Source organism: Branchiostoma lanceolatum, chromosome 2 (genome assembly GCF_035083965.1).
Source record: "Branchiostoma lanceolatum isolate klBraLanc5 chromosome 2, klBraLanc5.hap2, whole genome shotgun sequence".
Lineage (NCBI taxonomy): Eukaryota > Metazoa > Chordata > Leptocardii > Amphioxiformes > Branchiostomatidae > Branchiostoma > Branchiostoma lanceolatum.
In genome coordinates, this window is record NC_089723.1 from 39,178,565 (window position 1) to 39,195,264 (window position 16,700).

At 41.4% G+C, this 16,700-nt stretch overlaps 2 protein-coding genes across 2 annotated transcripts; both read right to left on the reverse strand.

Annotated features, from left to right (window-relative positions):
- Nucleotides 1–2,368: 2,368 nt before the first annotated feature.
- LOC136427068 (nucleotide-binding oligomerization domain-containing protein 2-like) lies at nucleotides 2,369–8,889 on the reverse strand. The gene is made up of 3 exons (XM_066415786.1): nucleotides 8,022–8,889; nucleotides 4,457–6,238; nucleotides 2,369–2,403 (listed from the first exon to the last, which is right to left on the reverse strand). The coding sequence occupies exons 1-3, from the start codon at nucleotides 8,887–8,889 to the stop codon at nucleotides 2,369–2,371; spliced, it is 2,685 nt and encodes an 894-aa protein (XP_066271883.1).
- A 3,373-nt stretch (nucleotides 8,890–12,262) lies between these two features.
- Nucleotides 12,263–16,466, reverse strand: LOC136428999 (NLR family CARD domain-containing protein 4-like). The gene is made up of 3 exons (XM_066418875.1): nucleotides 16,096–16,466; nucleotides 15,409–15,705; nucleotides 12,263–14,666 (listed from the first exon to the last, which is right to left on the reverse strand). Exons 1-3 carry the CDS (start codon nucleotides 16,145–16,147, stop codon nucleotides 13,264–13,266), a joined length of 1,752 nt encoding a protein of 583 aa, XP_066274972.1. The 5' UTR covers nucleotides 16,148–16,466; the 3' UTR covers nucleotides 12,263–13,263.
- Nucleotides 16,467–16,700: the final 234 nt, after the last annotated feature.

Below are 16,700 nucleotides of genomic sequence, written 5' to 3' on the forward strand. Positions count from 1 at the left end.
AGGCACAAGCTAAGCTACTAAACCTTCTCACGTTTCTGTACGTAACTTCAGATGGATGACCCTTTAGCTACTTCTCGGCGTGTTTTGGAGAAACAGACGATAGACGGGGTCACTCCTCGTACTCAGAAAAAGCAGTCAGAACATGACGCAACTCTAGACAGTGGGAGGGGGGCGTCAAGCCTGACGTCAGGAGGGCGAAGGTCACGTTTAACGTCAGGTGGTTCCAGGTCGTCTGTGTGTGCGGGTTCGTCTGATCTCAAATCGTACTCGACAGTACAGTAGGTCGAAACATAACTAATCTGTACTATACTTGCCAAGACTTGCACCACCACTTCCGGGTTGGACGACCGCCATCTTGGATGGGTGACGGCAGGATGAGTACATTAGCTAAATAGGGGTGATGGCATGGAAGGTTGTTTTTTGAATGAAATGTAAAATCCTGGAGTCAAGAAGCTCGTTAATGCTGGGAATATATGTATCACGATGAAATATAGAACAGCATCATGTCGTATGATACGACATGATGCTGTTCTATATTTCATCGCGATTCGTATGTACATTTCAATGTAGTATGTGCTTCCCCCCCTTCAATACTAGTACTGTATATGGTGCCGGTGGGCATGTCCGTAGTGCTGAAAACTATATCGCTTCACATCATCATCAAATTTCACATCATCATCGCTTCACATGAAAGTGGGAAAAGTCATTGCATCACACAGTCCCTTCTTACATTTGTGTCGTCGATGTTAGCACAAAAAGAAAACGGTTGTGAGACACAATTTGCTTTTGCCTCGTACATGTATTGGCAGTTGTTACCCCGTTTCACTGCGCGTTAGGAAATAAAGGGATATGTCAGGTATGGCTATATTGTATCGGGGTTACGTTTTTCTAGGACCCCCATTCCACTAGACCCCGATCGCGCTGCGACCTCGCGGCGACCTGAGATTTCTGTAACTCTTGACTTCTTAACTGGAATATCATACAAAATCTATCGTATGACTGAGAGGCAATTAAACACTCAAAGGCCAAAGCATAAAAACTAAGTTTTGTTAACTATAACATCTGTTGAGCGTTCGGTCAAATCGCTCGGTCGCAGGGAGATCACCGCCTTAGTGGAGTGGAGGTGTAAGCTATTATGGGTCAATTGTTTATTAGGCCACACCAATTCAATTTCTTGGTTAACGGATTTTTATTTTCAAAAAATTTTAGCAAAAAAAATCATGAAAACATAAGGCTGGGGTGAAAACTTGCACCTGACCCTGTTCACTCCCTGAAACTGTGTGCACCAAAGTAAAAACACTCCTCTGAGATTCTGTTTTCATGTTGTTTTTCCAATCTAGCATTTTTTGAATTTTTTTTATTTATTCCGTTAACCAAGAAAATAAATTTGTGTGGCCTTAGGGAGTTTTAAAATGACTGCCAAACATAGCGTCACAAGCTGTCGCTAATTTTGGCGATGTATAGGTCCACCTTATATGGTGCATTAACTTTCTGCGTTGAAAAAGTTTCATCTTCATCTTGTATTCCCCCCCATGTAACCCCATCAGGGGCAAAGGTGAGGGTGACATCAATGTCAATTTTGTTACATTTCAAGATTACTGTCATGTACTTTCTTTCAAATAATTTGTTACTTCTGTGCTTTGCATTTCCGCAATGGTTTTTCATTTTCTGTATTTGTAGTATTTATTTTGTACTTTTGTAATGTACTCAGTTGATGGTGACACGAAAATAAGCTGTAAGCTTGAGTATGTCGTCATCAGGTCCTGTAATTAAATGTTTCAAAAAGAAAGGGGGAGGGTGGGGTGGAGATGAGGCCTTCAGCTATGCTCGGAACGACTCAACTGCGGGAGCCGAAACTACCGAGCCTGGCAGGGCGTCCTACAGGGGACACTGATGATCACCCAATTGTCCAGGTTAAGTGGTAATGTATAGGAAAGAAAACAAATAGACATCAATAATAATTATCTTTTATTGGCTGTTGCCCATGTTTAATGGTACTACCTTGGAAAAGAAAAGAAAAACAAGCAAGTAGGCCTCAGATTGTGCTATTGGCTGTTTGATAATCCATTGTAGCAATATACATTTGTCTCTCAAGCATCATGTAAAAAGTGGCACATGTACAATCTTCCAATGGCACCAAGCATCACAAATATATGCAATATAATATTAGTAACAGTTTAATTACATCACTATTTAAACTTGGTTCATTCATTTGTACATTGAACTTCAATAGATTTTCCCTTTGCTGTTTCAGTATAACAAGGATAGCACTTGACTTCCGGCTTTTCCTGTACATACATGTGTTTAACTGCTGTAACATTCGTGGTTCGTTCAATTAGCGATGTTGTCACTTCAAAAGACAAATATTCTACATGACTTTGCTAGATCTACCCTTGTGGTCAACTGTGTACAATACGTGAAAGTCAGTCAATCTAACATCATGTCTGTGATTGAGCAAACTGGTGGTAAACAAGTGAAGAGGAAATGTTTAATCATTCTGGTCATTACATATCTCCCCGTTATCAAGTAAAATGGTAACATGTTTATTGGATATGTCTTTTTGTACGTGCAACGAAAATGAGCCTCGATATGTACAAAACCTTTGTATCTTCTTTAGCTCATGATATACAGAAATATGGGTTTTGATTTGATATTAAGGGCGTAGAGTTGTTTCCTCTTATGCATGTACAGGAACAGGTTCTAAAATGTTAGCTTACATCAGTGTATAACATGATGTAACACATCAATAATGTTTTGCCCTATTACAAGATGGCGACAAGTGTATCAAAATATGATACATGACAAAGGACTGAAGAAAGGTTTGTGCTATCAACAAAAAGCGGTGGGTGTTGTCGTGCTCTTGTCAGATGTCAAAATTTCTGTCTTTAGCATCTATATTTATTTATTTCGTTACTGACTTGCCAAAATATTGACCAAATAAGTTTGAAAAAAAAGGAATCTATACAACTGAACACAAGTATTTTGTGACTAAACAAACGTTTCGGATGCCACCCCGCCCCGACATCCTTCTTCATTGATCTATGGTATAATGATCATATACTAATAACACAATAAGGTATAAGTCAAATACTATATGGAGTCAAAGCATATGAATGATAGACAGACATGATATCCAACCAATCAAAGAAGGGTTTCTAATGTCACAAAGGTGTGTGCATGGCCGTGCTCTTGTCAACATTTCTGCTTTAGTGTCCAACAGACATCAAATCATAATGTAAACATTGGAGGGTCTCAATAGGCAGGAAACTGAATGTCAGAATAGCATTTTGTATCCAAAGGGAATTTAAGTGAAATGTTTCTTTTGATTTACTTGTATGATTTCTCAACATATCAAATGTTGATTTGTCAAATGTTGACCTACAAAAGTTTTTTTTTCTTATTGAGACGATGTTTCAATCTAAAGTACTATAAAGGTCTTTCATAATGTATTCTTGACGGTACAGAATAACATTACTAGCATCAAGATTAAGAAATAATCAATATACCTGTTCAAACTATTTCTAAGGGATCATTAGTCGGTCTTCTTTTTTGTCTAAGAAATAGAAGCGTCTTTTTTTTCTTGTGGGAATGTTAAAACTTCATCCATCAATGGTTACAACTGTTACAAAGTTTCAGGACAAGAGACCGCGCCCTTCATTAAGAGTTATCCTGAGTTCCTTGTAGTTGCTGGGCTTATTACGTATCAGCCCCGAAATCATCTTTGCCCTGCGCTTGGAGCGAGATAACATCCCCTTAATGACCAACGTCTCCAGAGTTCGGTTTTCCCGGATCGCTGAATACAGGCTAGAGAAGGACTGATTGCTGCAATATCCGTGGTATATCTTATTTGTTTGGCCTGCAACAATAGCGATTCTCCACCCAAGCCTCAGTGTCTTCAGTATCTTATTTTTCTTCAAACATTCTGCGAGTTTGTTCACCATTGGCTCTACATTTAATGCCTCGTCTTTTATATACATTACTGCATGAAACCCTGTAAATGCATCTTTGGTTACGTCTCCATTGAAAGTATTGTTCATAGGAAGCTCCAGTTCAACTAACTCGAGTCGTATGTGTTCGGAGATGCTCTGTATGGTCGCTGTTAGGTTACCGAATCCCCTGCTTTCCGGGTCCTCATACCTCCAGCTTCGTATCACTAACCTTAAGGACCTGAGACGCCTGTTACTCTTAATCATACGGGCCAAACGCCTGTCAAACATGGAAACGTCTGGGTCATGATCCTCAGTATGATAAGATGCAGTAATTTCAACATTTTCTAACGTTGGTACTGCCGACAACTGTTCAAGCATACTCAAGAATGACAGATGCCTTATGCTATCGGAGTTATGTATGGTCACACTTTCTGTTCCACGCCGAGGTATGAATCTTCGAATGCCAGTCCGAAATAATGTCACAGACCGCATTGCGTCATAATCCGATAATGCGTTTTCCAACACACCAAGCTTCTCATCTTGTTCGCCACATAAATCATCACAGTTGATTTCGAGATGCCGTATGAAGCTTGCTCCGTGGCTCACAGAGAATTTTTTTTGAGAAGTCAGTACATGGGCCAAACCTACACACCAATTGGCATGATCTTCAGGTTGGACTTCAAAATCATCTCTCCATCCGGGGCACGACAAACGTCCGCAAGCCCCTTCAGTGCTACAGCGTCTACACCGTTCAAAAACCTCAGAATATAATCCATTCATTGTACCAATGGGACCAAAATCTGGATGATCGTTGGTTACGTGGTCAGACAGGCAGGGTGCTACAACATCGGCCATTTTTGCACCTACACATGTTGTCCCAAGCCACATGATACAGAAAAATGACAAAAATTCCCTGTCCTCATCAGTTTGAGCATTATTTAGATCCTCTGCAAACATTTCAAATAGTGGACGTGAGTTCTCACCCAGGAGCAAAAGTAAGCAGTTTTGAACCTCCCTGTACTCAGAAAAGCAAGACTTAATAAGTTCCCTGTTTACCACAGTATTACCAGGTAACATACCAAATAAGCGACGGACACATTTCATCCCCTCTTCTCTGCTACTTCCATCTATGACCAGGCCATTGATATAGCGGGCGGCCATGTATTCCTGAAACGTTTTGTGCAGAAAGGCGCAGTAGCTGGTGCGTTTGATTCTGGAGAAAGAGTAATCTCTAGTCAGGAGGCCCATGTTCAACATGATATCGGCATTAGTGTCATACTTCTTTGTGATCTCATCTATGTTAAACTGGAGCTGCTCCTGCTCTAGTCCCTCCCAGGACAGTTTTCCCAGGCCTCGCAAGGCGTCTTGTATAGTAGAAGGGAGTTTGATACCTTCCGTTGGAAAGGCTCTCTTTGTACAGAATCGCTTTGCAACTGAAAGTACAATCATTTCATAAAGGTCAGCTTTGCTAGAAGGCAGTTCGTTGTTGTTATCTTCCCACACAACACAAATGAGCACGTTGTTGAGCGGATTAACTGCTATTGCTGACAAATTACTGTTGTTTTTAAGCTGTTCCACTAGTTTTGAGGCAGACTCTGGTGACTCGCAAAAATATTTGTGTATGAACTCCTCTGAATTTTCCTTACTATAGCCTACAATTTTGTAGAACTGGTGACATTTCTCCAGGTCTTTGACACAGTGGTACGGCCTGGAGGTCACCAGGGCATGGCAGTTGCGGAGGATTTTACCCTGAATCAAGTCCACCACGTCTGTGACATCCCTAGCTGTCTGACTGAGCTCATCTAGACCATCTAGGATGAAGAGAACATCATCCTGGTTCTCTTGGATGTAGGACCAGAGCTGGTCCGGGGTCACTTTTATGTCCTTTGGTAGGAGCTGCTCAAATATGTCATCTTTGACTTTCCCAGCTAAGTGTCGCATTTCCAGAAAGATGACAATCTTAAACCTGTCCAGTTTCCCACAGGACCAATCATAAGCAAGCTTCTGACAAGAGCACGACTTCCCAGCACCAGGGTCCCCCTCTACTCGCAACTTTCTGACAGCTGTTCTAACGTCAACGTGACTATCTTCATCTTCATGTGCATTGTAAATGTCTGCTAAGCTTACGATAGTGTCTGTGTCCTGAAAGTGCCCCTTATCGTCTCTGCACTGAAGCTGCAGGTTGGTGTAGACTTCTCCAAGTTGCAGGTTGAGGTCTTCGCACCACGGCAGAGGCCGCACATGCGCACACTCTGTAGCATACAGGTCAGTCAGAGAGGCGATGACGCTATCCGTCAGATCAGACGACCCTGAGTAAATATGCACAAGTTCCTTTATATTAAACTGAATACATTAAGGGATCAAGGCACACATTAAACTACATAATTCATCTCTGCATACATTAACGTTGGGTAACCTAAATTCGTGGGGTACTTAAAGTCGGGATTTTTCGAAAACGGGGTATTTAGGGATATGTGCTAGATGCAACATAAGTAATACCGCTAGAAATGCAAACCTGACAGACTTACGTATTCAGAACACTGTCTGAAAAGCTTCGATAAGCATGGATTAGAAGGCGACGAGGACAAAAACTCTTCGTCCCTTATTGGAACAGTCTGAGGGCTTCGTGGGAGAGGTACACAACATTGTTGTCGGCTGGTTTATAAGAAAAATGTCACATCCGCTTCCTGCTAAACACAATTATTTACAAGACAACTTATTACAATCTCTTTTGCTAACCTACAACTGGATTCTAAGTGTGATTAATCATCAAAACTCCTCTCTGTTGCTACAACCTACGGCACGTGTATTTTCCCGCCGCCATATTGTTAACCAGAATCCTGTTGTCAAGCAGACGACAAAGGTTTGTGAGGAACACTTTTTGTCTAAATGCTGCGTGTGATAGTGGACTGAGGAAGATATTTTCCTCAAAGTTTGCTCCTAACACAACAAGGAACACATGGACGTAGTAGTATTACCATTGCTACGGCATCCAGCTAACTTGCCATGAATAATGTAACGTTACACGTTGCCCGATGATGACGATGGGCCGACTTTGAGTGAAGTTCTACCGACTCAACACACGGCTTGTTCCCGAACTGGCCTGATGTGTGCGGTACGGCCGTTTTTTCGTGTATTTTTTTTTACTTGGACACGTCTATATCCATAGCACTCTCCTCAAGCCAAGGATGGAACGAATAGCTGCTGTATAAAATGTGTTAGCGGTAAGATATTCAAGACGAATCTTCTCTCCCGAATTAATGTGCCCCCCTGTCCGACAGCACCATAATTGTGCGTGCGGCGCACGGTAGTTTCAAGTTGAAATATTATGGTGTCAGCACGACTAGAGACAAAATCTACCATATATATGATTAGTGCAAAGATAGTACATGATACTGACAGAATAATAGAAAAAAAGGATGTTTTATTGTTCTGCTAGATTGATTTCAGTCAACCATTATCGGAAAAATCCCGAATTTAGGTTACCCAACGTTATATGAATAGAATGGATAAGTAGAAAGGCTTTCCATGATTTTCTGCGATCGTTTTATCACCTAATAGACGGTTCACTTCTATTCATACCTATTGATTTTAACTTTTTGATGGCTCCCATTGAAGCAGACAAATACATGTAACGACTGTGTTGAACATACATCTTATCCTCTGATGTAGTTTTTGAACTTGTGATTTTGTAAAACTCGAAACGACATCTATCTACAAAAGAGAATTTATCTACAAAAAGCCCCCTCCTATTTAGAACATTATTTTCTTGTTTCATATAAAGAACAATGAACTTTATTGTTCAACAGTTGTACACGGCATGATGTATTGCACCAATAACAAAGCAATCAATACCATAATACTAGTCTATTCTAAAAACTATGACTACAAGAATATGGACGTAAATGGCGTATTAACATAATGTACGTAATACATTTCTGTTTGTTACAATACATTCTCCCTTTGGTGAAGCGCTACATATATATTGGCCGTAGGTATGGAGTACGTAGGTATGGAGTCAAGGCATGACATAAGTAGATTAAATATGTCTGCGTTTGTCTTAGATGAAACTCTGTGAGAAGCACAACTTACCTGAGTGCACCTGGTCTGTCTGGCAACTTGATTCTGCAGATGGTCTGGTGCTCGCTCCCGGGCTCTGGTTGCTAAGGAGATGATCTAAAATCCTGTCTTGTTTTTTATCCATCCTGTCCTGTTTTTCATTCAGACCGACTTGTCCTTTCTCCAGATTGCCCAGAACGTGTTTTAACTCCATGTCTTCTCTGTACAGTCGCTCTAACAGGCCGAAGTACTCGGCTTCCTGTTCCGGGTCGATGCTGGAGTTGAGTCTCTCTGAAATCTTGTTTCTGTCCCCGCCGAGGGCAACCAGGATTTCAGTCAGTTCCTTCCAAAGCGAGTCAAAGTCTCCTTCAGACAAGTCCGTGCTTGAAATGTGTCCGTAATTGTTGTTTCTAAATCGCCGAAGTCTGTCTCGTTCGCTTGAGTACGGTGCATCTCTACCGAGTTCTAGCCACACAAGTTCTTTCAAGAGGAGTTCTAACAGCGATATGTCGAACCCCTGCGCAGTATCTGGAACAGCTGGATACAGTGTGTCCTTCTGGCCACGGTTTAAGTTTACCCTGTGATTTTTACCTTGCTTTTTGAACAGTTGTCCATGATAAAGATATCTCTTATGCTTCTTTAGCTGCTCACAAAGACTTGGAGGGTTCATTTTCAGGACTTCCTTCTCCAATATGTTCCTGACTAGCGAAGTCCCCTCGTCCACCAGCAGAGCCGCCAGTTTAGCGCCCCGAGCCGTACCGGGGGTGTAGACCGGGTCCGTCCCGGGGGTGTAGAGCGGGTCCGTACCGGGGGTGTAGACCGGGTCCGTACCGGGGGTGTAAACCGGGTCCGTACCGGGGGTGTAGACCGGGTCAGAGCTGCTGGGCTTACTCAGGGCCATGGCGGCGGTGTGACTGTCTCAACCGTAACCAGCTGCAAACTGGTAGGTAGCCTCTATTCTTCTTGTTCCGGCAGGGTGAAATGATCTTCCGTCAATAGATCCCATTCAAGCCAAAGTACCCAAACTGGCACAAATAATTCTTGCTGCCCGAGTTAGTACTGTCTGAAGCATGCACAACAAGCTGATCACAGAGGGAATCCGTTCAACTTCAAGTAAGCTTCACTCGGGCAGGCAAATTACACTTTTATGCCACAGATTCTCACCGAAAGTAAAACTATTTTTGTCAAGATGGCGGTTCCTTCCAACGACCGATAGGTTACTCTCATTGTTTACCTTTTACATACCTGAGAATGGCCCATTCAACAGCAGGAAGGGGGCTTGTAGTGTGTCACCATTCGTTCCTGTTACGGTAAACGATCCGTAATTACGAGACAACGATTTTTCTCCGTTTTATCACACTGGGGTTTTGTACAATTATAACGTTGTAAACCAGCAACAGAACAGACGGTTATAGACCCAAGGTGATTGAACCGGCCCAACGACCCTGACATAGGTCACGGGCTGGGTGTAAACATAGTGTCAAACCAAGGAGGTTAAACCTCCTTGGTCAAACATAGACTATGGTGTACGTGACTCGAGGTTCTGTACTAGCCAAGAAACGGGTCTGTCAATCTATCCATGGGAATCAATGACTGCTTTCAGTCAACAGAAAGTTGAGCAAGAAAATAAATTTTGAGCAATCGTCATGTCGTTTTACGATGCCACACAATTAGGAATAGCCTAGAAATAGTTCTTGTTTTCGATCGTAACAGGCTACTACGTCACCGGTGTTTGGGAACACCCTACATGTAGAGTAGCAGGTGGTTGCTTGATACCTGTACTCTTCCGATGACTCGTTTTCTTTTCCCGTGACACAATTTGTTTTAGCCTTGTGCATGTATTGACAGTTGTTACTCCGTTTCACTATCCGTTAGAAACTAAAGGGATATCTCACGCATGGGCAACAGTTTCGGGGTTACGTTTTGCACTAGACAGCGATCACGTTGCGACCTCGCTGCGACCTGAATGAGGTTTCTGTAACTCTTGACTTTATGATTGGAATATCATACAAAATCTATCGTATGACTGAGAGGCAATTAAACACTCAAAGGCCAAAGCATAAAAACTAAGTTTTGTTAATTATAACATCTGTTGAGCGTTCGGTCAAATCGCTCGGTCGCAGGGAGATCACCGCCTTAGTGGAGTGGAGGTGTAAGCTATTATGGGTCAATTGTTTATTAGGCCACACCAATTCAATTTCTTGGTTAACGGATTTTTATTTTCAAAAAATTTTAGCAAAAAAAATCATGAAAACATAAGGCTGGGGTGAAAACTTGCACCTGACCCTGTTCACTCCCTGAAACTGTGTGCACCAAAGTAAAAACACTCCTCTGAGATTCTGTTTTCATGTTGTTTTTCCAATCTAGCATTTTTTGAATTTTTTTTATTTATTCCGTTAACCAAGAAAATAAATTTGTGTGGCCTTAGGGAGTTTTAAAATGACTGCCAAACATAGCGTCACAAGCTGTCGCTAATTTTGGCGATGTATAGGTCCACCTTATATGGTGCATTAACTTTCTGCGTTGAAAAAGTTTCATCTTCATCTTGTATTCCCCCCCATGTAACCCCATCAGGGGCAAAGGTGAGGGTGACATCAATGTCAATTTTGTTACATTTCAAGATTACTGTCATGTAGTTTATTTCAAATTATTTGTTACTTCTGTGCTTTGCGTGTCCGCAATGGTTTTTCATTTTCTGTATTTGTAGTATTTATTTTGTACTTTTGTAATGTACTCTGTTGATGGTGACACGAAAATAAGCTGTAAGCTTGAGTATGTCACCACCATGTCCTGTATACACAGTTACACTGATGATCACCCAAATTGTCCCGGTTTAATGGTAATGTATAGGAAAGAAAATAGAATAAATAGACATAACTAGTCATCATCTTTTATTGACTGTTGCCCATGTTTAATGGTAGTACCTTAGTTTGTGCTATTGGTTGTTTAATAATCCATTGTAGCAATATACATTTGTCTCTCAAGCATCATGTAAATAGTGTCACATGTACAATCTTCCAATGGCAACAAGCATCACAAATATATGGAATACAATGGATCACTGTGGTGAACCCTTCGTAGAATATTGTTAACAGTTTGATTACATCACTATTCAAACTTGGTTCATTCGTTTGTACATTGAACTTCACTAGATTTTCCCTATTATAATAAGGGTAGCACTTGACTTCTAGCCTTCCCTGTATTTACATGTGTTTAACTACTGTTACCATCGTGGTTTATTTAATTAGCGATGTTGTCACTTCAAAAGACGGATATTCTACATGGATTTGCTAGATCTACCCTTGTGGTCAACTGTGTACAATACGTGAAAGTCAGTCAATCTAACATCATTTCTGTGATTGAGTAAACTGGTTGTAAACAAGTGAAGAGGAAATGTGTAATCATTCTGGTCAATACATATTCCCCGCTATCAAGTAAAATGGTAACATGTTTATTGGATATATCTATTTGTACGTGCAACTTTTGTATCGAACGAAAATGAGCCTCGATATGTACAAAACCTTTGTATCTTCTTTAGCTCATGATATACAGAAATATGGGTTTTGATTTGATATTAAGGGCGTAGAGTTGTTTCCTCTCATATATGTACAGGAACAGGTTATCAAATGTTAACTTACATCAGTGTATAACATGACGTAACATATCAATAATGTTTTGCACTATTACAAGATGGCGGCAAGAATATCAAAATATGATACATGACAACTGACAGAAAAAAAGGTTTGTGCTATCAACAAGAAGAGGTGGGTGTTGTCGTGCTCTTGTCAGATGTCACATTTTCTGTCTTTAGCATCTATATTCATTTCTTCACTTTACTTATTTGGCAAAATATTGACCAAATAAGCTTAGAAAAATGAAATCTATACAACTGAACACAAGTATTTTTGTGACTTTACAAACGTTTCGGATGCCGCCCCGACATCCTTCTTCATTGATCTATGGTATAATGATCATATACTGATAATACAATAAGGTACAGGTATACCGTATAAATCAAATATTATATGGAGTCAAAGCATATGAATGATAGACAGACATGATATCCAATCAAGGAAATGCCACTTATGCACTAAAGTGTGTGCCTGGTCGTGCTCTTGTCAAAATTTCTGTTTTCGTATCCAACAGACATCAAATCATAATGTCAACACTTACATTGGAAGGTCTCCATAGGCAGGAAACTGAATGTCAGAATATCATTTTGTATCCAAAGGGAATTTAAGTGAAATATTTCTTTTGATTTACTTGTATGATTTCTCAACATATCAAATGTTGATTTGTCAAATGTTGACCTACAAAAGTTTTTTTTTTCTTATTGAGACGATGTTTCAATCTAAAGTACTATAAAGGTCTTTCATAATGTATTCTTGACGGTACAGAATAACATTACTAGCATCAAGATTAAGAAATAATCAATATACCTGTTCAAACTATTTCTAAGGGATCATTAGTCGGTCTTCTTTTTTGTCTAAGAAATAGAACCGGCTTTTTTCTTGTGCGAATGTTAAAACTTCATCCATCAACGGTTACAACCGTTACATAGTCTCGTGGACCGCATCCTTCATTTAGAGTTATGCTGAGTTCCCTGTAGTTACTGGGCTTATTACGTATCAGCTCCGAAATCATCTTTGCCCTGCTGTCTGAGTGAGACAGCATCCCCTCAACCACCAGCCTCTCCAGAGTTTGGCTTTCCCGGATTGCTGAAAACAGGCTGGAGAGGGACTCACTGCTGCAATATCCGTGGTATATCTTATTTGTTAAGCCTGTAACAACAGCGATTGTCCACCCAAGCCTCAGTTTCTTCAGTATCCTATTTTTCCTCAAACATTCTGCGAGTTTGTTTACCATTGGTACATTAAATGCCTCGTCTTTTTTGTACATCACTGTATGAAACTCCTTAGATGCATCTTTGGTTACGTCTCCATTGAAAGTATTGTTCAATGGAAGTATCAGTTGAAATATCTCGAGTCGTGTGTGTTCGGAGATGCTCTGTAGGGTCGCTGTTAGGTTACCGAACCCCCTGCTTTCCGGATTCTCATAACTCCAGCTTTGTGTCACTAACCTTAAGGACATGAGAAGACTGTGACTCTCAATCATATTGGCCAACAACCTGTCATACTCGGAGAAGTCTACGTCACGCTTCTCAGCACTAGAAAAGACATCACATACAGAAATATCAACATGTCCTATCGTTGACACTGCCGCGAGTTGTTCCAACGTACTTACCATTCCCTGGTGAAACATGACACAATGATCGTTACATATGGACACACAGAAAAATGACAACAGTTCCCTCATCAGTTTGAGCTTTGCTTAGCTCCTCTGCAAACCTTTCAAATAACAGGCGTGAATTCTCGCCCAGGATCGGAAGTAACCATAACCAAGTAATCTGGCCGTAGACGTAATAGCAGGATACAACCAGTTCCCTGTTAACCACAGTAGCATCCGCCATACCAAACAAGCGACGAACACATTTCGTGACCATGACCAGGCCACTGATATAGCGGGCGGCCATGTATTCCTGAAACGTTTTGTGCAGAAAGGCACAGTAGTAGGTGCGTTTGATTCTGGAGAAAGAGTAATCTCTAGTCAGGAGGCCCATGTTTAACATGTTATCGGCAGTTGTGCCGTATTCATTTGTGATCTCATCTATGTTAAACTGGAGCTGCTTCTGCTCCTGCTCTAGTCCCTCCCAGGCCAGTTTTTCCAGGCCTCGCAAGGCTTCTTCTATGTCAGGAGGAAGTTTGTCACCTTCCATTGAAGGGTCTTTCTTCGTACGGAATCGCTTAGCAACAGAATAAACAATATCTCGATATAGTTCATCTTTGCTAGAGGGTAGTTGTTTGTTGTTATCTTCCCACACAACACAAATGAGCACGTTGTTGAGGGGATTAACTGCTATTTCTGACATATTACTGCTGCTTTGAAGCTGTTCAACTAGTTTTGAAGCAGAGTCTAGGGACTTGCAAAAGTATTTGTGTATGAACTCCTCTGAATTTTCTTTACTGTAGCCTATGATTTTGTAGAACTGGTGACATTTCCCCAGGTCTTTGACACAGTGGTACGGCCTGGAGGTCACCAGGACATGACAGTTGCGGAGGATTTTACCCTGAATCAAGTCCACCACATCTGTGCTCTTCCTAGCTGTCTGACTGAGCTCATCTAAACCGTCTAGGATGAAGAGAACATCTTTCTGGTTCTCTCGGATGTAGGACCAGAGCTGGTCCGGGGTCAGTGTTGTATCCTTTGGTAGGAGCTGCTCAAAAATAGCATCTTTGACTTTCCCCGCTAAGTGTCGCATTTCCAGAAGGAAAAATAACTTAAACCTGTCAAGTTTCCCACAGGACCAATCATAAGCAAGCTTCTGACAAGAGCACGACTTCCCAATACCGGGGTCCCCCTCTACTCGTATCTTTCTGACATCTACCTCAACTTGACTATTATCACCTAACGTGTAAATATCTGCTAGGCTTACGATAGTGTCTGTGTCCTGAAAGTGCCCCCTATCGTCCCTTCGCTGGAGCCGCAGGTTGGTGTAGACTTCTCCAAGATGCAAGTTGAGATCTTCGCACCACGGAAGAGGCCGCACATGCGCATGCTCTGTAGCGTACAGGTCCTTCAGACAGGCGATGACGTCATCAGCAGCTGCATTAACCAATCCTATATCGTGTGCAGATATGTGATATGTTTTATCTACATTTTATTTCATCATAGAAAATGAAGGTGTAAAATTATCAAACTGATTGTGGCTCAAATGATGTTAACCTTTTCGAGTGACGTATCATGAATGTTTCTCATTGGTTGTGCAAACAAGGCCCTCATTTGCATCGATTATATCAGTTGATCACCCCGAATAACACAAGTTGTTCAAAGCATGCAAATCCTATCTATGCAAAGACATCCTTACCAATTATGTATATGAGTCCCTTATTGACATGATTTACGATGGTCATAATCACTTTTAAATGCTGCAAGTATGAACTTCCAATCATTTACAGCCGATGAAATAAACTATTTATTTTCTTATTGATAATGCAAATGATATTTTATTTGGATAATTTTTACTTCGGTTCTCTCAAAATCGTCGTTTTTCTCAAAACCTACGAACACACACACATACACGCGCGCGCGCGCGCACTCACACACACACACACACACACACACACAAACACACACACATACACACACACACTCACACACACACACACACATACACACACATACACACACACACACACACACAAACACACACACACACACACTCACACACACACACACACATGCACACACACACACACACACACACACACACACACATATACACACAGAAGCACTGCCCAAGATATAGACTTCCTGACGAAGAAAATTAACAATCATTTAAAGGTAGTTTTATTCAAGTTACCTTCAGTTGTGTCATTTCGTGTGCTCGTCCTTTCTAGCTGACCTGCAACATGCTGGTGGTCCGCTGCCTCCAAAATCTCCACAAACTCCTCCAGTTTACACGTGCCCTTCTGAGTCAGGAGCTCCAGTAGAGCCTCGGCCTTGCCTGGCGCGGTTGTTTTACTCATGATGACCTGCTTGTCGGGGAAATCCAGTAATCGCCTCTCGATGAAGTTGGGAATCAGTTTCTCAACTTGTAGTCGCCCACTCAGAAGGGTGTAGTTGTTTTTTATCAAGTCTTCTATGGTTTCTACTGAGTCTGTGTGAGCAAAAGGAAGTTGTCAACATTACAGGGTTAAACTAATCGTCATTTTCAACTGATAATAGTTGTGCATGGTTGAACAAAAAGTCAACCTTGCACGACAACCTGTACAACTTTTCTGTTCGTTTCCCATCGTTACAAGAATTGTGTTCCCTCATTCCTTCGTCAAATCATGTTAACCTTTTCAAGTGACGTATTATATATTCTTCTAATTGATCAAGCAACGAAAACAAAGGGTATTTGATGACTACGTCATCTACTACGAAGAGGTATAAATGGTCGCAATTTCCCTATCTGGGTATGAAGCATTTTGAAAAATGATGAAATATGGTTGGTAGAAACATGGAAGATTAGGGAAATAGAATATGAACTTCAATAGAGATATACCTGGTGTGTAGGCCGGATCCGTGCCCCTTGGTTCAATGTTACTCAGGGCCATGGTGAAGAGACTGTCTCTCTCGTAGCCAGCTGCAAATTGCTAGATGATCTCTATTCTTGATACTCTAGCAGATTGTAACGTTCTTCTTTTAGTGGGCTCCATTAGAACATGGTTCACCTTAACACAAAAGCACCCACAACATTGAAGTTGTCCAAGTAATTTTTGTCCAGAACATGTTATACAAACGCTGAGGTAATTAGCTCAAGTGAGCTTAACTCCGGCAGTCTGCAGGGGCAGTCAAATGACATTTTGTTGCCACGAAAAGCAGAAGTACGTTTGTCAAGATGGCGGCTTCGATGCGTCACTCTCACTTCCTAGGGAACACGCCATTGTTATCTTTGTACGCCTAAGAATGGTTGCTGAATGGTTTCCTTCTCAGGTGTCCAAACGGTAAACACGGGAAGTAAACGGATCACAGACGCCATCTTGACCAAGCTATTTCTGCTTTCCGTTAGGGTCTGTGGCAAAGAAATGTTATTTGCTTGCCCGAAGTTGTCCGAGTGAAGCTTACTAGAAGGGATTGCACCTGTCGATGGCTTCCTGTACACCTCCT

Coding starts and splice junctions, on each gene's coding strand:
- LOC136428999 (XM_066418875.1), bottom strand. CDS start 16,147: ATGGCCCTGAGTAACATTGAACCAAGGGGCACGGATCCGGCCTACACA. Junction 15,706..16,095: donor GGATCCGGCCTACACACCAG/GTATATCTCTAT, acceptor TTGCTCACACAG/ACTCAGTAGAAACCATAGAA. Junction 14,667..15,408: donor ACGAAATGACACAACTGAAG/GTAACTTGAATA, acceptor CACACGATATAG/GATTGGTTAATGCAGCTGCT.
- LOC136427068 (XM_066415786.1), bottom strand. CDS start 8,889: ATGGCCCTGAGTAAGCCCAGCAGCTCTGACCCGGTCTACACCCCCGGT. Junction 6,239..8,021: donor GACAGACCAGGTGCACTCAG/GTAAGTTGTGCT, acceptor ATATTTACTCAG/GGTCGTCTGATCTGACGGAT. Junction 2,404..4,456: donor CGAACAAGATGAGAAGCTTG/GTGTGTTGGAAA, acceptor TATTGTACACAG/TTGACCACAAGGGTAGATCT.